Here is a 23482-nt window from a genome sequence, read left to right on the forward strand (position 1 = left end):
GAATATTTTCTTAAGTTCTTAAACTTCTTCTCAGTGCTTTCATTGTTAAGTAGGTACCAATGTTGTACTTTTCAAATAAAGATGAAGCATTTCAAAGTGCACAGGAAGCATCTCTGTATCCTGGTCACAAGGAAGCTCTTCCATAGTTAATGATAAACTTATTATCACATTGTAACTGACAATTTTTGTTGACTAGTGTTTTTGGTAATTCACTTTTTAAATAGCTCCATTAAAGTCTAACTGAAATACAGTAAGTTGCAAATTTATTTAAAGTACAAACTTAAATATTGAAATGTAAAGCACAAACTTAAATATTGAAATGACCTATATAGGAACCCAGAAACCCTCATGGGGCAACGAAGTCATGAACATGTCCTCTGGCTGGTTTCCTGTGTCCCACACCCGCCCACCTCTGCTCACTCCAGCTCCCTCCAACTGCTTCATTCATACAGAATGAGTGTGTAAAGATAGATTTGGACATGACTCTTCCAGTTGTCGGGGATGGTGACTCTTAGCATATCCTTTTAAGACAGAATAATTCTAGTCTTAATGCAAGCCTCAAAATGTGTCTTAAGAAACATCCTGGAGCGGTTGTAAAAAGTTAACTTTGCAGTCCTGACTTCACCTTGGAATGCTTCTCCAAAGACAAAGAACACCCAGGCCTACATAACCACTTATGACCCTGCCTGGGTTGTTTCATCCCTTCCCTGGCCCTAGATAAACATTGTAACCATAAAGAAAATGTATGGTTATCTAAAGGAGGACATATAAAACAGAGTGCAGAAAGTATATATCATTGTGGTTGGACTCATGACCAGAGCCTAACCTGGTCACGTGGCACAAGGAAAGCAATGTGTGGCCAGGGCTACAACACTCCAATCTGTTACCATGGAAACCAAAAATGTATATAAGGTGGGACAAAGGCAGGCCCACTTGCCCACTTCCCTGATTGGCAAATGGGAGGAAGGGTGGCTAGCCTCAAAATTAAATAAACTCTGGTTTTGTTCTCAATAGACTCAGTCTCTTGTGGAATACAATCGAATTCTGCTGTTACACAATACCCAACCCATCTGCCAGCAAAAGAATTATTCTCAGTTCAATACTGGTGCCCTTGGCAAACACATGATGTCTTAAAACAGATAAGATGGAACACAGGATCTTGCAAGCACCTGTACATCTAATGACACTCAATCATTCACACCAGACACCTCAAGGACCTTGCCCACTGACACATGAAACATCCAGAGAACTTTGACCACTGAGATTTACTAAGATCTTCCTGCTTAATGTCCCTTGCCTTCTTTTAACCCCTATAAAAAAAGCTCACTTCTCTTTGTACCCTACAGATGGCCTTTTCACCCTCTGTCTGCCTGCACTCAGGCACAATAAAGTCCACAGAATGTTGCCTTTACAGGAGCCTGCTGATCTCGGCTTGTCTTTGCCTTGTGGTGTTCCTTACAGAGTGAAGGTGTCTCACAGAACTAGAGTCACATAGCATCCTCTTCTCTGCCTGTGTTTCCCATTTGCATCATTAAAGATTCATTCACATTGTTGCTTCTGTCACTAGTTCATGTCTGTTTCTGCTCAGTGGTATTCTGCTGCATTGCACATCACCACTTGATAATCTATCCCATTTGTTAATGCTCATCTGAGGTGTGGCCCATCTTCTGCCAATGCATATGAAGTGAAACATCCTATGTTTGCATAGACTTCCCTTTGCCCTGGGTAAAAGCAGCTCCTTGTTCCTGGGAGCAGATCCAAGTGGGTCTTAGGCAAGTGTATACTCAACTTTTCACATAACTGCTAAACTGCTGCAGTATTTGACACCCCTCCAGGGTGTGAGGGCACAAGTCTATCATAGAAAGCTGAGTTAGGCAGAAATATTGTAGGCAGTCAGACGGGGCTGGGCCCTGGAGGGAGTCAGTGCAGAGGACGAGAACACATTACAACTGTGGCCAGAGATGCATCTGTTACAGGCCAGGCCTCAAGGTAAAGACAGAATGAGCAGACCTAAGTACTTACTCAAGGGATAAGATATTGGCATCACCTGGTCCAGAAAGTCTAAATAGACATTAGTTACTGCAATAGGTGACCTCTAAGACTTCCTGATCCATCCTTCCTAAAAAAGGTCTTTGCTCTTCCCATATACACTTGCTACATGACCTGCTTCCCCATTAGATCAGTATTACCTAAGTGGCTATACTTAGCTTATTGATTGATCATAATTTTGACCCATGTTGTACTCACTTCATGATTTTGCTCTATAAAATTTACTTTAAAAAGTGGGCTCATGCTGGGCATGGTGGTACATTCCTATAATCTCAGCATTCTGGAGGCTGAGGCAGGAGAACCACTGTGAGTTCAACACCAGCCTGGACTGTATAGTGAAACTCTGTCTAAAAAGAAAAAGTAGGCTCCTTGGAAACTTACTTTTGGGTCCCCTCTCATAGGAGTTATCTCTCTCAATAAATTTTTCCTACTCTTAACCTCCATTGTTCCTTAAAATTCATTCTTTGATTTTAGGGAACATGAACTCAGTTTATCTGACATCTAACAGGTCAAGAGTTATATTATTTCATCTCCACATCTTCAGCACTATGGTCAGTCTTTTTTGATAGCTGTGTGATGAACAACAGAACTAATTATATTCAGCATCTTTGTGTGTGTGTGCTTTTTTATTCTTTTGCTATATATATATTTCAAATTTATTGAGAATTGTTCACGGTACCCTCCTGTTATCTTCTTAATAACTCTAGAACATGTAGTGATGTCCTAGCTTTAGTTCCTAATAACTCATGTCCCCCCCTTTTTTTTTTTTTTTTGTCTTTTTTTTTGTTTGTGTGTTTTTTTTCCGGTACCGGGAATTGAACTCACAACCTTGCACTTGCCAGGCAGGCGCTGTGCCACTGAGCTAAATCCCCAGCCCCTTCATGTCCCTTTTTTATCCCTGGTAAGTCTGGGAAGGGGTTTATTAATTCTGTTTTCGCAGAAAATCTTTTGGTGTTGTCATTTTTATTGTTCTTGTTTCCTGCTGTTCTGTTTTGATACTCACTACCTACATTCTTCTGCTTCCTTTGGATTTCATTTTATTTTACCTTTTAGTTTCTTAAGATGGGAACTGAGTTCATAGATTCTTGTAAATACTGCCTCAGCAACATTCCTAAAATTTTGATATGTATTTTCATTTTCACTTAGTCATTTTGAAGCTTTCTTTGACTTGTGGATTATTTAGAAATGTGTAGTTTAGTTTCCAAATATTTAGGATTTTTCTGTTCTACTGTTGATTTCAAATTTAATTCCATTGTGGTCAGTGAATAATTTGATTAGAATATTTTTAAATTCATGTATTTCAGTCTAGGTTACAATCTATCTTGCTCTATGTACTTGAGAAGGGTGTACATTTCTCTGCTTTAGGTAGGTTTTATAACTGTCACAGGTCAAGTTGGCTGTGTTTATATCTTTGCTGATTCTCTGTCTACCTATTTTATTGATTAGTCAAAGAAGAATGCTGAACTCACTCATTTTAATTTTGGATTTTGTCTATTTGTCCTCACAGTTCTATCAATTTTTGTTTCATTTATTTTAAAACATTGTAGGTACACAAACTTCAAAGATTGTTCCCTCTTCTGACTCTTTTTACCTTATAAAATGATGCTATCACTATCATTTTTTTAAAAAATCAGACACTGTGTAATGTAAATGTAGCTGCTTCGGCTTGTCTTCCATTAGTGGTAGGGTGTTGTGTATTAGTGTGAGCCAGAATATGTGTATTAGCATGACCATGGGATGTGTGTGTCAGCAAGAGCAATGTATATATTTGTGTGTGTCAGCATGAGCAATGCATGTGTGTATTTGTGTGAGCAGGTGGGTGCGTTTTAGCATGAACATGGGGTACTTGTGTTAGTGTGAGTACAGTGTGTATGTATGAACATTAGCAGGGGTACATGTAGTAGTGTGAGCACAGTATTCCTCCCCACCTTTCAGCTTTCACTGTACCTCACACTGTAAGTGGGTTTCTTGCAGGCATCTGCTTTTTCCCAATGTGACAACATCTGCCTTTTAATTGGAATATCTAGACATTAATAATGTGATTCCAACATGATTGGATTTAATCAACTATACCCTATTGACAGTACAGCATTTATTTTCTATTTGTCCCATCTTTTATTTATTGTTTGTCTCATCTTCAGTTTTATCTTAAATTAACTGATCATCTTTTTTGGCTCCATTGTATCTTCTTTGTTAGTTTAGTAGCTACATCTCTAGTGTTACCTAATGACTGCTTTGGGGCATACAGGGTACACTGTCTGTCTAGCTGAATCTACTGGGAAGGGGCATCATCGTTCCAAGTGCAGCTAAGTGCAACCCTTCAGCGTGTGAAAACTTTTCACCTGCCCACCATCATCTCTCCCCTCCTGTCATTCTGCTACTAACCTCCACAGAACATCCTCATTGTCTTTGTAATGGGCTTTTGCTGCTCTGTACTGCACTGTGTAGACCCAGATTTCTGTAGATACATCTTCCTCTTGCCTGAACCATGTCTTTTACAGTCCTGGAAGTGGAGGTCGAACTCTTTCGCCTTCTGTATATTTTAACAAATTTTAAAATATTTTTTCTTTTGGTTTTGAAAGATTTCTCTGAGTGTGGAATTTAGGGGGATTGGCTTTTATTCTTGTGTTTTAAAGCTCTTTGCCTTTTGGCTTTATTGTTCCCAGCAAGAAGCCTGCTGTCATCCTTTAGTTTCCAGTACAAGATGTCTTTTCTCAGGGTTGGGGATTTAGCTCAGCGGCACAGTGCCTGCCCGGCAAGTGCAAAGTCCTGAGTTCAATTCCCGGTACTGGAAAAAAAACAAAACAAAAAAAAGATGTCTTTTCTCCCCACCTTTTCTCTCTCTCTCTTTTTTTTTTTTTTTTTTTTTTTTTTTTTTTTTTCGTTTTTTTTTCTGGTACCGGGAATTGAACTCACGACGTTGCCAGGCAGGAGCTGTGCTGCTGAGCTAAATCCCCCTTCTCCCCACCTTTTCAAAGGTTATCAAACTTGGCATTTTGGGCCATTATGTCTTCAAATATTTTTCCTGTTTCCTCTTTGTCACCTCTCCTTCAGGGATCCCATTGCGTGATTATTACTCTGCGGGAAGTTGCCCTTGGCTCACTGAAGCGCCAGTATCCTTCTCAGCATTTCTTCCGTGTTTCATTTGGAGGAATTTCCACTGTTCAGTCTTCAGGCTTTTTTTCTCTTTCTGCTAAAATGTCTAATCTGCTTTAACTCTTGTCTAGTTAGTTCCATCTGGGACAATGTAGTTTTCATTGCTAGAAGTCATTTTGGGTGTTTCATGTATCATCTTTGTTTCTGTTTAACATAAATTTTCCATCATTTTCCTACCTTCTTGAAATGAGAATTGTATCCTACCTAGTGGATACAATTATAATAATAATTTTAATGTCTGCTAATGTCAACTAATCTTATCACCTGTGTTGTTTACTGGGTTGGTTTTGATTGGTTTTTCTCCTCATGAAGGACCATATTTTTCTACTTTTTTACATGTCTGATAATTTTTTATTGGATACCAGACATTTTTACCTGAGACTCCAGAATATTGAGGTTTTCTACAGTAGCTGTTCCCGTAAGGGAACAGGAACCACTCCTTGCCCTGAGTGACTTGTGCAGATTGTTCCTTTGTCTCATTTCACCAAATGGTGATCGTTTTCCTATTTAGGCAGTTTCCTCACAGGCATGTGCTCAGCCCTTTCCTAAAGACACAAGGCCATTTGCAGACCCCCAGAGCTCTGATCTTGTGTGGCTCACTCTTCCCTGGACCTTTGTTCTGTGACCTGCAGTCATCTCGTCCCTTCCTGGTCAGCAGATAGACCGCCAACTTCCATTTGGAGGTCCCCTTACCTGCTGTAGCCCACAAGCTGTAGGTAGTCAGTCATCATAGGACTTGCTCTGTTTGTTTTTAACTTCTCCAATTTTACCTTCCCTCACTACCTATAGTTCATTGTCTTGCAAAACCAGTTACACACATTTCGTTTGCTTTTAGCTGCTTCAGCCTGAGGATCAGTGTGGCTCCTTTACACGCTCTGACAGGAGTCCACACATTCTCTTATTACTTGTGTATCACTTGTACACAACCTCCCCATTTGAGTGAAGGTGCACTTGTGTCTGGACAATCACGTAGAAGTGTAGGGACAGTTAAAGGGCCTCTGTGAGGTTTCTGGCAAATAAAAAGTTAAACCCTGCTAGAGAGAATAGCTAAGAAACACAGAGAGAGCTGATAAGGCCACATGTCTTGGCTCACTTCATGCCGAGGCTCAGTGTTCTCCTTCCTCCACCTCCACCTCCAATTAAACACAAAAGGAAACAAAAGTGGGGAAGGAGCTATAGTATAAAAAAACTCAGCATATGAAATATGCACTAACACCTAGACACTTGCACACCTATGTATTAGAAGTACATAATGATTTTATTATTCTCTTACCCCATTATTACACTAAAAGGTACATATATCACAATGGCAAGCAGAAACACCGAACTGACACCCAGGATTTGGAGGCAGATTTATTTTATGTCAGTGGGCACTGATTGGGATCATTTCCAAAATATCAGGACCTGAAGGCCAGGGAGGGAGATTTTTAATGGGGTTGAAAGGGGAAGTACAGAGGCAGAGTACTTGGCTACCTTTGATTGGTTCTTACAATATGCATCATAGTGACCAGCTACGTATCATAGTGACCAGCCATTTCTAGGAGACAAAAGTAATAGGAACTGTAACTGGAACTGTTACCTGGGCAACTAACAAATTGAAGTATACTGGCTGGGGAGGGGGCATCTTCTGCAACAGTATTTCCTTTTGCTAACTTGTTCTTAAATGTGGGGCTCTACTATAAATCTCACAATATAAGCACTTGGACAACACAAGTTGAACACAAAGAGCTTATCCAAGGACACACAGGTGGGCAATGGGCAGACTGGGGATCTCAGAGCCCAAAATAGCTAGTTAAGTTATAACAACTTTCAAGGGAGAGAGTCTTTTTCTTGCCATGTAATAAAAGGGGCTGAGAACAAAGACCCCTCCCTCACCACTTCCAGCTCAAGATTCCCTACCTTACTCTGAATCTATCTCATTTCTCTCTTTTTTCCAATAAAGAGATTTTGTTACCTATTTCTCTTCCTTTCCCAATGAAATAATTGTTTCTCCTTGTGAATTTGTATCTAATTCTTTTTTTTAATTCTTTCATTGAAATAGATTTTTTTTATGAACCCTAGGTAAAAATCTACCCTCATAAGATGTAACACAAGTATGTGTTTGCTTTTGCTTTATTTTTTGTTCATTAAAATGCCAGGAGTTAAGGCTCAGTACTGGGAATCCAGTTGCTGCTTTTTCCCTGATACAGTGACTCCTCCTGCTGGGGTGTTTTTCCATACTGACCCATAGGAGTGCCCTGGCTCTTGGACTACCCAACAATAGGGCCCAGCATGCATGGAGATCCAGAGCAGGATGCTTTTGGTAGGTGGTCAGGGAGGAGGCCTGTGGGATGTTCAGGGGCTGTGGGGCAAAGAGCCAAGCACAGAGGCCAGAACAGGGGCAGCAGGACCCCTCGGCAGAGGCACAGGGTGGTGAAAGCCACACTGGTGCTGTGAGCCTTCCTCACAGTAGCACCCTGTCAGCAGCTATGCCATGCCCATGCATCTCACCTCTCCATGCAGAAAGCATTGGTTCCAGTTCCAGGAGATAGTCTTGATATTGTTGCCATTTTACAGAGACAAAACTCAAGGCTCACAGAGAAAAGGAAGGTTCCTGGGTTTGTGAGGGCTGGAAATGGGCCAGGGCCCAGGCGTTAGGCTAACAGTGCTATGCTTGGGGGTCCTGTGTCATGGAAAGTCAGAAAGGAGGCACAAGGCAACTAGATAACTCAGTAGTAAGTACCTCTGGTGCTGTTTGCATGTGCAGGGCTGTCTGGACACATCCCAACCTCACCTGCATTTTCTACCCTCTCCCCTCCCCCAGTGAATGGTCCTATCTGAGGGTTACATGGTTATCAAGATCCAAATGAAGTTTCTTACAGAAAAAAAAGTTTCCAGATCACCACCACTGTGAATACGACTGATTTCCCTTTTGCTAAATAAACTGCTTCTTCTTGTCAATGCAGTGTCCTCCAGCATTGTCTGGGTCAATTGGTGTTGATAATCACAGGTAACTCGGGGTAAACACACAGTAGGTGCTCAGTAAGGACAGCAGGAGGTGATGCTCCAGTGCACCGTTTTACCATCTAACTTTCATCTTTGTTTGGAACAACACACAGGCGACTTAACAATCCTCTGCTCCATGGAAGAGCCTTCCACAGCCCACTTCCCCTAATTCCCAGTTATAAAGCCAACCAGCTTGAGGCACATCGGTTCAGTACTTTGGGTACATGCCCTTAAACTGCCCCTGGAGGGCAATGTTGTTACATGCATGTATTTAAAAATAAAAACTGTGTGGATTCCCTAGTATTCCAAATCTCTGAAACTATTTTAGGGGAAAATCTTAAAAAGCAAATAAAAAGTTTTAGATACAAAATGTTCATCGGCCAGGGATATAGCTCAGTGGTGTAAGCGCCTGCCTGGCAAGCGTAAGGTCCTGAGTTCAATTCCTGGAACAAAATGTTCATCAAAGCACTTTATGAAATAAGCAAAAAGTATATGGTTTAAATCTCCAATGGGGGTTTTCGTTACTGCTGTGGAGCAGTATGTAGCCCTCAATGTGCCCTGGATGAACCATGGGTGGCATAAGGGACCTGAGGCAGTGATAAGGGTGAAGAGAAAGGGACGCATGCACAACGGGAAAAACCACATCACCACAGTGTCACAAGATGCGCGGGAAGAGGATGGGAACACACTGGCAGCCCCTCAAGCCACCTTTGCAGGCCATTTTCTGGCCTCTTGGTAAACAGTTGTCATTAAGACACTTACTTTCGCTGCAATTTTCTTCAGGTCTGACAGGCAGTCAGAGGCTATGGCCTCGCATTTCAAGTTCAGAGAAAGGTGAGCTAATTCAAAAAGCAAGAGGACTCTGAAAAGAAATAAAAGGGGCACTGGTTTGATGAGGGAACAGAAAAGATCCACCTGCATGGCAGAGGAAACAGTCAGTCACATTCGGCTAAATTAAGAAATACAATAATAAAATAAAATTAGATGACAGACTACAAATGCTCCTGTGATGGCCCCTGCCAAGTTTTATGCCACAGGGCCCAGGCTGCCTCCATGGTCCTGGTCCCTGTACAAGCACTGTCACCCACCCAGGCCTTCAGGTCATGCAAAGAGCCTAGGGGATGCACAAGCAGTGGTGCATTGTCACAGATGACACCTGCACTGTCACGTGGTGAGACATTCACTGGCCACATTTCCAGGCTCAGTGAGGGAAGAGACCACACAGGAAGAGACTTGCTTTTCCTGAGGCAAGGTCCAGGCTCTTCCCTTGTGTGACAGGCACATGGGAAGTCATCAATAGCATTCGCAATCACCAGTCAGGGTCTTTGTGACATCCACAGACTGCTGTCACATCTATACCAGAGTTTGGACATCTCGGATGGCTGAAATGACTTTAAAAAAGAATGAAGCTGGTGGATGAAATTACCCCATTTTAAGACTTCTCATTAGACTTTAGGAATGAAGAGAGTGGTTCTGCATACAAACAGGCCAGGGCTTCCCAGCCTTTGCACTTGTCCTTTTGCGTCTAGACCACTCTGTCCTGTGAGACCTGTCCTCTGTGCACTGCAGAATCAGCCATATCCCAGGTTGGTGTCCACCGGATACTAGCAACAGTCTCAGCAGTGACCTATAAAGGATCTCCAGACATAGCCAAATGTTCCCTGGGGGACAAGCCACATCTTTCCTAGGTCATGTCCCTGACTTACACAGAAAGGCAACTCCTGGCCTGTAAAGAACCACAGAATGGTATGTGACTTTACCATCTTTCTTTTCTCCAGGCTTGGGCTGCTCTGGGAAGGAGGTCACTTTGTGAAGGAATGCCTGGGGGGCAGGGCTCCTTTTCCTGAGCACTCACCCCAAACTTGCTCACGCTCTGGGCCTCTAAAAGCCTGGCTCTCTGACCTCTGATTTCTGTGTCCTACCTGTACTAAGCTGCTTGGGTTGCTGAGCAGGTCAAGAAGAGACAATCTGTGAAGGTTTTCAATTTTGGTTTTAAACATAAAATTTTCCCCCGATTCAGAATTCCAGACACAGGATCCCAGGAGAAGTGTTGGCAGGGCCCACATAGTGTTTGGAAGGCTCCGAGGCTCTCCGGGATATGGGAAGGACTTGACATCACCAAGAGGAAGCTCTGCTATGGGCCTGGTGGTCTCCCAGCAAGCAGGAAGCACAGCTTCTCTCCAAGAATGGAATGTAAGTCACACAGTAAAATGCTGATCTGAGCTGATCTGGCTATCACTATCCCTGTTGAAACGATACACTAAAACTAGAAGATCATACAGCAGCAGAGCCATAGACCGCTCTCCCATCAGGGAGGGGAAGACCGCTTTCCCATCATTGCTAGGCTGGGGAGGACCTCACAAGGATCACAGGTGGAGAAGAATCCACCAGGCAAAAGGCTGACAGAAGTGAGGGCCACCTGTGTGTCCCTCCTGGGAAGAGCTGAGTTAATGCGTGAGACTGGCCTGAAACAGGATATGCCTCAGGACTCATGGAAATAAATGTTAGCCCAAATTATTTTTGTATTTTGTATTTCTGTACAGGTAAACTATTAGAAGCTAAATGGTAAACTGGGACAGTTTGTACATTTAGTGGAGGTGAAGGACTCAACACAAAGAAAGCTGCTGCGAGTGAATATACTTGGGTTTATACCCTACTTTGAAAAACTCAGGTAAAAAAATGAACAGAAAATTAACAAAAGAAAAAAATGCCTGTAAATATGTGAGAAGAGGTTCAGCTTCATCAGCAGAGACGGAAAATAAAGCAAGAACTTTTCTCCTGACTGGCTCAGAGAGACCACGAGGGGGCAGAAGCAAGCTCCCTTCTGTGCCTGTGTTGTACAGCTTCAGCAGTATGCCTCAAGTGCCCCAGATTCCCATTTCTAGAACTTCTTCCTGAGGGAATAAGTAGTAGACTTCCAGAAAGGGGCTTCTCACACCATCTTGAGACCCCTGCCCAGACACATCAGGCTACAGAAGAGGATGCTGCAATAATTTGGAGAATTTGATGGCAGACATGAACTTTTTCTGGGAAAATGCATACACACATGTACACAAGTACACATGTCCTCACAGATCTCATGATGGGTCAGCTGTGACTGACATGGCAGAGGACCTGAAAGCCACCAGAGCCCAAGTGCAAGAGAGGGCTTTGTCCTTCTGCTTCGCTCCCTGCCCCTCCAGCCGCAGCATCCCAGGACCCAGGGTCCTGCCTCCTCTGTGCCCTTCCTCTGAGTAACCCGTGTCTATAATACACCTCCACGTGGAGCAGAGGCCACTGCCTCTACTGCCATACACATCTGGCCACTGGTGTGCTAGCTGGCACTCTTCCTTCCTGGTCCTCGTATGGCAGCTGTCACAGGCTGATGCCATGTGGCCCTCGGCCCCCAGAAGCTCCATCCTGCCAGCAGCCATAAGAGCTGGGAAGTGCTCGTTCCTCATTCTAGCTGCCAGAGGCGATCTGAGGCAGCGACACTTTGCTGGCAGCCGAACAGGACTGATTCCTGCCTTACAGACATTGCCAGACAAGAAATGCAATACATGTTTTAAGCTGTGGAGTTTGTGGTCCTTTGCTACACAGCCATAGACAGCGAATACCCTCCCTGTGTTAGTTTCCTGGGCTGTCATAACAGAGCATCACAAACTGAATACTTCAGTACAACAGACATTTACTGCCTCACAGTTCTGAAGGCCAAACCCCAAATCAAGATGTCCCTAGGCCACATTCTTCCAGTGGAGGATCCCTCCTGTCTCCAGCTTTTGGTGGCTGCCAGCAGTCCTGGGCATCCTCATCTTGAATCTTGCCTTTATTGTCAGATAGCCTTTCCTCTGTGTGTCTCTATGTTGAAACTTTCTTCTTGTTAAAAGCACACCAGTCATGGGAAGTAGGCCCCACCTTATTCTGTATGCCCTTATGCTAATTTAAAGCTACAAAAACCTGCTCCTAAATAAGATTATATTGGCAGGTGGACTGTGGACTAAGTGGACTGTGGACGAAGTCTTGGACATACTGTATCTTTCTGGAGAATACAGTTCAACATGCTATATCTCCAAATGGATGATCCAATGACAAAGTGAAAAATATCCAAAACAATTCTAACCGGCAAGGGTCACAATGATAGTAGGAACAGACATAGGTGGATGAGACAATCACTGAGAATTCAGATAAATTCCCCAAAGAGGTGCTCCCAAACATGGTTGAGCATTAAACATCGCTGGTGATTAGAAACACACAAATTAAACTCAAAGCAATAAGACAATTCCAGCTTCCCATATTAACAAGGGCCCTTTCTCTTAAATTAATAGACTAATGAAGATGTAATAAAACAGCTGCTGGGGTGGGAACAATTCCCTTCTCCCTCTGTAAAGACACATTAGGAGTATGTTCCAGACCCTTTGCTCTGCCTCCAGCCCAGCTCCTACTCTGAAACAGCCCAGAACTTCCAAGCTCTGATCAGTGCTCAGGAAACCCTGGGAAGTCCACAACTGAAACAAATGCCTAGGAAATACCCAAGAAAAACATGTTCTCCCACATAATAAGCCGGGCAGCTATTCAGAAATGGGTAGAATGCTCTAATAACTTGCAAGTGCTTATGCTCAGAGGTTAAATTTGATTTTGCAAAGATATGAAGTTACATACCCTAAGTGTCCCAAACATTACAAACCTCAAGACCAAAAAGACCAGAAGGAAATATACTAAATATTCCACACTGGCTGGCTTTTGCTAGGCTTATTCTAGTTGCTCGTTTTTAGGTCTTTTCACATTTTTCGTCACTTGCTGAATTTTGTACATAGATCATGTAGGCGTAAAACTGGAAACACACACTTACTTTTCTTCTCTGATTGAAGGGAAGCGCTGATGATTATAATGACCTAAATGTTTATAGGTTTTCTCCAGAATTTGGCTGAAGTCTTCTGGTAAATCATTTTTGTCCAATTTTCTAGAATTAATTAAAACACTAAATGACAAAAAAATCTTTTCAGATTTATTAAAATTATTGCTTTGTTTTGTTTTGAGACAAGGTCTCTCAGCGATCCTCCTGCCTCAGCCTCTCAACTTCTGGGATTACAGGCTGTGCCTCCTATTAAAATTCTTCTAGAGGAAACTCTATGAAAGTCTATGAAGCTGTGCACTGCCCTGAGCAAGGCTCCAAAACATCTCTCCTCCTAACTGTCCTCTTATGTCCTGGTAGTTTTCGCACCTCCTCATCCGCCTCCCTCCCAGGTGATGCTCCTTCCTAATCACGGAAGGATGAGCACAGGCCAGGCTGCCAAGGTCAGCATTGTACAGGGCCCCGCCTGGGAACAGTTGGCTCTTCTCTCACTGTCCCAGGGCCTGGGGCCAGCTTTCCTCTCAGAAGTGCTCTCCTGAGCTCACAAACCCATCAAGATCCTCTCCCTTCCCCTCAGCAAACTCACTGAGATCCCCTCACCTCCCTCAGCATCCAAACACACCCATGACCTCCTCACACATCCCGTGAGAACAAGCACAAGCTGATCCCCACCATCCTCTTTTCCTTACAAAGCAGGTGCCTGGGGCCCCTTAAGATGAACTTCTTAAAAGACTCCTCTCTACTCCCTGGATATGTTTCCTCTCCCTCTTTCCCTCTGCTCATTCCCATAAGATTTTTTCAGAGCCCTGCTCTTGTCCTGTTCAATCCACATGTTCAGTGTCAGCCTTATCCGGCACGGTCTGTGAGGAGCACCTGACTCAGTTGGGGACTTTCTTCACTGGTAGAAGCTTCTTCTTCTGCTGGTGACCTCACAGGCCTCTCCTCAGTGAGGGGGAAGGCAGGGCAAGGGTGGGGGTGGCTTTCAGAGCACCCCTTCCCTGGTGACCTTGGGTTCCTACCTCCTTCAGGCCACCTCAGTCACCTTGCAAATGCTGCCCACTGCCACAGGGCATCCCCAGGGAGGGGACAGGTTTCCTGAGCTCGCTCCTCAAAAAACTCAACCTTTGCTTTCTCTCAAAACTACTCACGCTTTTAGTGCATTAATGTGGAAAGAGACTGACAGGCTAATGGAATTTTTCTTTTCTGCCGTTAACCGAAGCTCATCCATTAATTCATGGCGAACCTGTCATAAGATGGAGCAGAATATTAATTTGCATTCAAATAAGTAATTTGGTAGAGATTCAGATTTTGTGTCTAGATAATATCGCTTAATTTCTCCTGTAAAATTAGTATTTTTAATTAAAATGTATCTTCTCATTACAATTTATATTTAGTTTTTCAGCTATAACTTAAAACTGATTTTTACACATAAAAATTAATAGCTGATGAACACTTTTGGGACACAGTGCCTAGGAGTTACTTGACTCTATAATTTTCCTGTTAATTTATTTAAAAATTCAATGCACAGGGCATACTCATGGTGGAGACACTGTTATTGTTTAAAAGAAATATTTGAACAATGACAGTGAAGGCAAAGGCCTTCTGTTTTCAAAAGTAATTCAATGTATATTTTCCCATAGGATGAATCACTCGTTCATTTTATCATGTGTTTCTTTTTGTTTTGCTCTTGTATATATATGATTTTATCTCTCAGTTAATGGGCTTGTTTGTGGTCTCATGCAGTTTTCTGAACAGTGACTTTTAAGAGAATTACTTCCTGTATGTGTTTTTTAATTATGTCAGTTTACCATAACTGAGAATATCTGTCGGTACTTTTGTGGCACGTGAGCTTTTATAAACGGTGCTGCGGTAGAGCAAAACTTAGCAGCTTCTTCCATTTTTCCAGCTTGCAGATAGCACTCAAGAAGTTCCCTGGATAATACAAAAACATGGTAGATATTAAACCTTGTTGAAACTGTTTTCTGCCCCAAATGCCAAAATATTATACTTTCATAATTTTTATGTTTCACAAACTTTAAAAAGAGTCCCTGGAAAGCTCTTTAAGCCATAACCAGGGCCCGTGACTCACTGGGAAGGGCCGGCAGGAACCAAGAAAACACATGAGCACTGATAACAGGACAGGAACTCTTGGCACGTGAGTTACCTATGACATTTGAATGGTCATATCTATATTTAATTCCTTTTAAAGTCTTCCCAAATACCCACAAGCAGATACCTAAGCCTGCAGACTCTGGATTTGGACTTGTGTGCAAATCTCTGGCAGTAGCACAACTGGAGTCCTCATTGTCAGCATTCACCCAGTCACTGGCCTGACAGAGTGGCCCCAGACACAAACTCTCTGGCAGGTCCCCTTTTAGTTCAAGAGGTACAATGATCAAGCACTGGGTGACAAACACACCCTGCACTGACCTATAGAGTACTGTATGCCCACCTAGGATCTGAATACAGTGCTTACCTGGGGTAACTGTTTGCTAAAACATCCACCTCATTGAGAGTTTACTGCACTAAGATTTTAAAACCATGAGCCTGGACTAGGGATCACATTTCCTTTGCTTGGCATCTCAATATATTTTTCTGTCATCAGTTGAAATGTTCAGGGTAAGAACCATCTGTAGATTCTACAAACAACCTACCAACAGGACACAAACTCAGTCCCAGCTATGAAAGAGAAAGCAAGGGGTGTACAACCAGCAGATGCAACATCATAACCCAGAGGGGACAGGACACAGTAGGGACTCCGATCCAGAGCCCCAAGGGCCGGGTACCAACACTCACAGCATCAGCTCGGCCCGCCATTCCATGTCTTCTTCCTCAGTCTGATTTAACACACTGACGATTTGAGAGAGGCTGGGGATCACATGGTGGTGATAACCGGGCTTGAGAAATGGCCTCACCATGTGCCAGTAGAGCACTGAGGCGTTGTACACTAGGAAGTAGTACCTGCAACCAGGGAGAGAAAGTCTGAGTAGGGAAACTACTCAGTCAAGGAGGCCTCTGTCCTCAGGCCCCTTGCAGTTGTCTCACTATCTTTGCAGATGGTGGCAGCCCTGTCTGTGGTGCTTTCTCCCAACCTGCAAGTGCACCAGAATGTACAGACATTCCTGCACGGCCCTGCTCCACACCAAATGGAGCTCCAGTGCAGTCCAGCACTGATGACATGGCTGTGTGGCTCCTGAGTTCATACCAGGTTCCTTTCATTTATCTACTCCCCCAATGGATCAGCCCCCATGAAAATACACCAGTGAACAAGGGAGGGATATGGAAGGTTTCCTGAAGGAGGTGACACCTTACTTTTGCCCAAAAGATGACCAAGAGTCTGCCAGGAGCTCAGTGAAAGGAAACAGTTCAGGCAGACAGAGTGGAAAGGAACATTTGGGAAGTAAAGTTCCAATCTGAGCTTAAGCTGTGAAACTGGGGGCTGGAGAAGTGAGTGAAGTCATCTCTCAAATGTCTGGGCTTCCCCTGAAGGTGACAAGAGTATTGCCTAAGGGGTTTAAGCAGGGGAGCCACTGGGCTTTCTTACTCTAGGGCTATTCTCTGGAGTGGACGGCTCTGCCTGTGGGGCCTCAGGTGCAAGATAGCATCTTACTGCTGACCGCCGGACAGTCCAGTGCTGCTCAAGACCCAGAAAGGAGGAAGGACACCAGCCTGGCCAGCAGCCATATAAATCTGCCCCTTGGAGGACTTTTCTCTGGGACACAGCTCTTCCAAGAGAAGGAGGGAAGGGCAGGTGTCACAAGCAGACCCCTCTAGCTGAAATGAATGCTTTTCCTGCTGTCTCCCTGGTGTCTTGTCATGCTAGAAAAGAACTTACCCTCTCCCTTGTACTCCTCTCCCTGACGCCTCCTCTGATTGACTACTGTGCAGTCCCATGGGACCATTTGGGCTGTCTCCTCCCCCAACACGAACCAGGCAGCTCCCAAGTGACATCCACACCACTCCCTAAAGATGTCTCTGACAACCTTCTCAGAATCCTGGTCACCCACCACCTTCTAGTGGCCCTAAGACCCTGCAGGAGCATGAGCTGGGCCCCTCCCCAGGTTACTCAGGTCCCTTGATGCATCATGTGGGATGTGGCTCCTCTTGGAGACACCCCATGTTCTTAGGATCTCTGTTTTAGGGTCAGGTCCCTCATCCCTCTGTTTCCACGGAGGGAGGGTCTGTGCATCTGGGTCCTGTATCCCCAGCACCCACACAAGTTGTGGATAGAAAGGATCCTTAACAGACAAGCAGTGGACAGTGGAGAAATGAAGGAATGAACCTGAGGTTTATAATGAAAGCACCTTCAAATGCTGCTTCCCTAACACCAGTTTGTGTGCAAGCTTAATCATGTCTGTAATCATATTTCCTCTACCCAGCGTTAACTGAGCAAAAAAACTGAGTTGGTGTTTCAGTGGATCACTTGTACAGAGGCAGGTGGCCTTGGCTCAGACAGCCCTCCAGGGTGGTGGGCAGCTACCTGCGGAAGCCAAGAGCATGGTCTCTCACACTGGAGATCTGGACCCTGAAAGACTGGGAGTGAGGGTGCCAGGGTACAGGTCAGAAGGCAAGCGCAAAGAAAAAAACAGATTGTGACAATCACGAAAGCTGCAGGAAGACACGGTGCTGCAGAAATTTTGTACAAATATCGCCCAGTTCTACATGTGAATGAGATGAGCTTATGACCATAAATGAATTAAAAACACAAAACAAAAACAAGGGGAAAACCCGGACTGGCCAAATAAATTGGACCTCTCAGTAAGTTTTGGCTCTAAGGTGTTTCATAAGTCATTTAGAAACAGACAATTCAGTACGCCTACCTTGGTTCTCCTTTAGCAAAGTTTATAGCCTTCATGTACTGAGTTACACAATGTTCAAATTCTTCCTAAAACAACATAAAGAATGTGTAATTAAATTGAATTTGCCACTGAAGTACACATTGCTGCCCGTGGTACTTCTGCGATCTCTCTCACTAAGACTGGGCTGGCATCTGGGTGATGCACAGTTGGTGTGCATGGCTGGGCTTGATCAGAAAACACAGTTACCTGTGTTTGGGGATGCCCAGCTGCCCCCAGGTTGCCTTTGTCCAGCTCAAGGACGACTGCAGGTGGGCAGGCAGAAAGACCCTGACACCACTACGCAAAGGTCAGAATCACAATGCACATGTCATACACCTGACAAGCAGTGAGTGACCTGAAGCATAAACAGGACACAGTACAATTTCACATCACTCGAAAATGAATTTTGCTACTTAACTCACTTCGCTGGACACTCTTTTAAGACTGGTCTAGGCCACACTTCAGAGGCAGGGGAAGCAGAAGGCTAAGAAGTAGGGGCTCCGGCGTGCTCACCAAGTTGTTTGTGGACTGCGGGGCACACAGCTGGGCCCTGCACAGGTGTGCCCGGCCCAGAAACTGGGTGACTGGTCCCTTCACCTTGAAGTACATCTGGATGCAGTCCTCGCTCATCTCTGGCTGTCCCATCTGCAAGAGAACATGCTTCCAGAGCTGGAAAGATGCTGTCTGGGTGGAGCGGCCTTGAGGACAGGCTGGGGTGCACCTAAGGAGGAGAACCAACCCACTTGTCCTCCCACCCACGTCTGAGCCCAGAAACCCGGGAATCCGAAAGTCCTTCCGGGTCTGGGTCTGTCCAGGTCTCCGGAACCAGTCACCTTGAGCGCCTGTTCAGCACAAAGTACAAACAAGTCCGGACTGAAGCTTTCCGAGGGGTCGAACTCCGATTTCCCCAGGTTGGCGGACTTGATTAGCTGGTAGGCTCGCTTCAGAGAATCAGCGTCTGTCGGGCAAGGGGCCAACAGAGGACTGCTAGGTCCGGAAAGACTGTTGTCCGTGCTAGGCCCTCCCGTGCCCCATGGGCTTGTCGGGGGTCACGCGGTCCAAGCCACCTGCATCCCGTACTTAAGGACTGGGAGCCCAAGACCCTCCCACCTCAGAATTCGGGGCCTGCAATGGTGTCGGCCAGCAACAAGTCCAAGCAGGAAGGCCCTAGGTTCACCTCTGCTCGGGTCAGTTCTGACTTTGAAGCCTCCAACGCTGGCCTCAAAGGATCTCTCCCATAAGCCACGGGCACGGGCAGGCGTCGCTGGGGCCCCCCTTTTGGGGGTCCAGGGTACTGCGTCCCCAGGTGTCCCAAGAACTGGGGTCCTGGGGTTTTCTAGGGTCGGTCTGCGGCCCTGGGCCCACCTTCGTGGCTCTGCGCACGGGCCAGCTCCTGTGTGATGACCAGGTCCATGGCGTCGCCGTCCGCAGTCCCTCCGTCTGTCCGTGGTGGCCTGGAGAGCCAGCGGCAGTTGCCTAGAGACCGGGAGGGACGCGAGTGGAGGGGGGCGCTGGTGGGCGGAGCCACAATGGTCTGCAACCGGAGGCTGCGCAGGGCGGGAGCTTGGCAGTGGGAGGGCGGAAGGAAGAGGAGGGTGAGGGCTGGGGCGGGGACCGGTAAGGAATAGTCATTGGAGGGAATGCACGAGCAAGCAAGGGAGGGAAGGTGGGGAAAGAGGCATTGCATAATTTGTCATACAGATTTGGCTCTTTAAGAAGAAAGCGATCGGGTAGCCTTTGGGGTCTAGATATCGCTCATTTTTTTTGTGTGTTTTCTTTTTGAGGTACTGTGGGTTGAATTTAGGGTTTTACACATGCTACGAAATACTCTACTACTGAGCTACAACCCTAGCCCTTTTTTAGTTTTGGAGACAGGGTCTTGTTAAATTGCCCAGGGTGACCTCAAACACGGGATCCGTCTGCCTCAGCCTCCCTAGTGGCTGGAATTACAGGGATGGCCTGTAAGCGGCTGTGGCCAAGGCTTACTTTTAAAGGTATCAATTAAAGTTAAACATGCACCCACCCAGTGATCCAGAGATTCTCCTTCTGGGTGCTTGCCCTCATCCTGAGGTGAATGCATAGATCTATGCATTCATAGGTATGCATAGGGAAGTCTGTAAGCAGGGGACAGCTGTAGGCAGGGAAGACTTGTCCCAGGGTGTCCATAGCTGCTTTATTTGTGACAGCCCCAAAGTAGAAATAACTCTCATATCCAACAAGAAGCACATGTAGGAGCCGTCCTGCTCTGCACGACTGCTGGCAATAAGAATGAATGAAGCACTGATGTACAGCCGCAGTGTGATGAGCATGAACACCATGAGGAGACCCTGCTGAGTGTGTCCTGTGTATGTGCTGATGTACCAGCCTGGACCAGACCACAGGAAGCCGCAGGGCAGGAACAGACCCTGCAGCGTGGCACCGATGTGGATTCTGCACCCTGATGGGTACGGACTTCAGCTATATACATTTGCCGGATCTTGCAAACATCCACATTTAAAATCCACGCTTCTGAGTTTAATGTTTTCCACTGATAAACCCAGAGCCCAGGAAGGAGTCTCACCTAAGGGGCTGGGTCCAAGTTTCTGTGACATGCTCCTGCTTCTAGGCTGTTGGAGGTCAGGTCACCTGCAAAACGTGAGGTTCGCTGCGGGTGGACACTGAGGGGGCTGGGGAGCAGGGACACAAGACTCCCACAGGAGTGGAGGTAGAGATGATGTCTCCTCGAGATTGGGAGTTGTGACCTTCAAGAGGCGTCCAGGACTGGAGAAGTCCTGAAGGGTCATTGTGGGTGGGGTTTGGGCCACGTTGGTTGCAGAAGCCACCCTGGAAGGAGAGGTGGGTGGGTGCGTGGGGAGAAAGTGGTGTGTCGGAGAGCAGGGGCACAGTCCCTGGCGGAGGGTTGTACTGGGGGTACTGGGAGGAGCGCAGAGCTGGGGACCTGGGGACAGCTGTAGGCAGGGATGTGGCCCAGCAGCAGTGGGAATGCGGAGGGACAGAGCTGTAGTCTCCAAGATGGGACAGCTATGACCTGGCTCCAGAGGAAGTAAATGCCTTGGACCATTTAAAAGTCATTTGCTGAGGGTTGGGTTGGCGGCAGCAGCTCTGTCTTAATCTTTCCTTGAAGGCTTCAGGGAAATCTGCCCCTTGTAGCAGAGTGGGTCTCTCTTCTCTCACTGTCTTCTCCCCGTCTCCTTTCTCAGGATTTTGGCAGAGTGAGCAGTGACCAGACTCCCTGTCTGTCTCATAGCCAGGTGTTTCCAGGTGCCTGAGTTCTGGCCAATACAATAAAAGGAAGCAGTTTTAGGGAAGTTTTTAAAAAGAAAGGCATCGACTTTACTGGCCCTTCTTTTTATTTGATGGTAGAAATATGGTCACAAAGACTGGAGCTTGAGCAATAATTTTATGCTACAAGGTGGAAACTGCCTGTGCCGGGAACAAAGAAACGCCAGTCCCTCATCTTGATATGGGGGAGCTATTCAACTCTGAATGGCCTTATGTGAGAAAGGCCACTCTCGTTAAGTTTATGTTTTCTAAGACAATTCAGTCTTGGTTACTTTTTCTCATTGCTGAGACAAAAAACACCCAAAATTAAAGGGAAGGTTTATTTTGGCTCACAGTTTGTGGAGGTTTCAGCCCATAATTTGCTAGGGTGGCATGGCAGGGTGATATGGCAGACAGGTAACACAGAGGAGAAACGGTTCATGGCAGGCAGAAGGTAGCAAAGCAAGCAAGTGACAAATTACAAGTAACTAGCAGCAAGCCTCTTTCTGTCCCTTATACTGTATCCAGGCTATGCAGCCTGAGGGCAGATAGCACTCACACCCTTAATTCTAGCATTGCACTACAAATCAGTCACACACTGTAGATCCAGTCACCTCTGAAAAAGCCCCACCTATGACCACATGAGGCTTTGGGGATACATTAAACACAAGCCATAACAACTTCCAACTGATATCCTCACCAAGGGTTCAATGGGAATGTATTCCCAGGGGAATGAGGAAGGTCACGGCTTTGCCAGTTAGTAAGAATAAAGATGCAAACACAGAGTCCTGGAGTAAAAGTGGGCAGACATTTGACAAGCATTATGCCATTGTTTTCTTGACACATTTTAAAATAAAAAGCATGATATGACATATACGTCTGTGGGACATATACAGTCTACACATACAGCTCCTTGTACCTACGACTATAGACCTACTGATAAACCCATCACAAATTAAGATTGTCATTCATCAAGATCCACTAAACAGACTGACCAAACTTGTTCAAGTGTGGCAGCAACACGCCGTTGTCCACCCTCGCGGTGGCTGGGTGTCTGCAGGCTGTGGCCCTCCACCATGGCCCAGCATTGCGAGTGAATATTGCGGTGTGTGTCACCAGCCAGCAAAAAGATAAAAACTCGAAATTTGAAGTATGGTGTGTACTATATACGTACTGCTTTCACATGTTTATAAGACTGAGAAATCCTATGAACTATATATGGATGTATGATAAAAAAATTCTGCCTTGATATGATTTCAAAGCATAAACATCATATTTTTCTCAGAATCCTAGAGCAGTATACCATCTTGAAAGGGTGAAGCCTCAAATCCCTGCTAAATTAGCCATCTATTTGTTTTTCAAGGACAGCTGTTAAATGTGCCTTTGTTTATTCATAAAGATTTTCAGCACCATGCGTATAGTAGTGATGAAATATTTATTCTCTTCAAGAAAGTACCTCCTACAAAATTATGGAATAAGAGATTTTCTAAATCCAAGAGCATTAAATATTAAAACTCATTTTTCTGGTTATATAGTAGCCATAAATATCAAGAATGCAACACAGAGTTATTTTTCTTGGTAGATGGTATTTCATTTTGCAAAGACAATTCAGGTCAGCCCCAGCCTCTTTTTTGCTTGATGGAGAATCAAGTGTGGAAGTTGTGGGATGTGGAGTGCTGCCCAGAAACACCACACCCCTGCCTTCCGATGCTCCACCCTGCCCCTCATCTGCATCCCAAAGTAGGAGCCGCTCTGTGGCAGTCTCCCTGTGTGGCTCCATAGTATCCCAGTGCTCAGGCTCTTCCCAAGTGGAGCGCCCTTCACTCGATTGTCCCTCTTGCTCCTCTCAGGCCTTCAGGTAGCAGCTGCTTCTCTCTGGAGCAGGAAGTCCTTAATGCCCACCCTGCCTGTCCCTCAAAGTGACATTTGGGTCATCATCTAAAAAAGGAAGAAACTCACCAAGTGTGGGGGGCTTTTCTACAGAGACAAGGAATCCCCTAGTTCTCTCTGGACAACACTGGGTGTCCTATAAATCAGTTCAAATTTGCCAATATCTGAAGTTAACATTAGACCTCCAGGTTAGGGACTCAGTCTCACAAGACTGCCACCTCTCAGCTGTCAATCAAAATTGACGATCCACACTTTTGTTCAGTGTGATTACGAATTAGGGGTTCCTTGACCCCCTTGTGTTGTTAGATAATTTGCTAATGTCCTGAGTGCACAGAAGTCTGGGAAACACATTTATAAGTTTCTAATAAAAGATACAATAAAATATACACATGAATGTCTAGACAAGGAGATGACAGGGTGAGGTCCAGAGGGTCCCCAATGCAGAAGCCTCTGTTCCGTGGAGTTTGGATTG

General features: G+C 45.3%; 1 protein-coding gene across 5 annotated transcripts in view; it reads right to left on the reverse strand.

Moving 5' to 3' along the window:
• The window catches only part of Cfap46 (cilia and flagella associated protein 46), a 104642-nt gene extending 85291 nt beyond the window's left edge, over window positions 1–19351 (reverse strand). For all 5 annotated transcript variants that reach the window (XR_001230822.1, XM_013503030.1, XM_013503031.1 and 2 more), the window contains exons 1-9: window positions 19225–19351; window positions 18693–18817; window positions 18373–18504; window positions 17842–17906; window positions 15818–15982; window positions 14830–14953; window positions 14170–14264; window positions 13019–13129; window positions 8953–9052 (exon numbers count right to left, since the gene is read on the reverse strand). Coding sequence is in view for 4 of the 5 variants with exons in the window: in XM_013503030.1 (XP_013358484.1) it covers window positions 8953–9052; window positions 13019–13129; window positions 14170–14264; window positions 14830–14953; window positions 15818–15982; window positions 17842–17906; window positions 18373–18504; window positions 18693–18817; window positions 19225–19273 (966 nt within the window). In the remaining variant the exon portion in view is untranslated. The remainder of the gene's footprint in view (window positions 1–8952; window positions 9053–13018; window positions 13130–14169; window positions 14265–14829; window positions 14954–15817; window positions 15983–17841; window positions 17907–18372; window positions 18505–18692; window positions 18818–19224) is intronic.
• Between the last annotated feature and the right edge of the window lie 4131 nt (window positions 19352–23482).

The sequence above is a fragment of the Chinchilla lanigera genome, unplaced genomic scaffold (genome assembly GCF_000276665.1).
Source record: "Chinchilla lanigera isolate Chin_1 unplaced genomic scaffold, ChiLan1.0 scaffold00076, whole genome shotgun sequence".
NCBI lineage: Eukaryota > Metazoa > Chordata > Mammalia > Rodentia > Chinchillidae > Chinchilla > Chinchilla lanigera.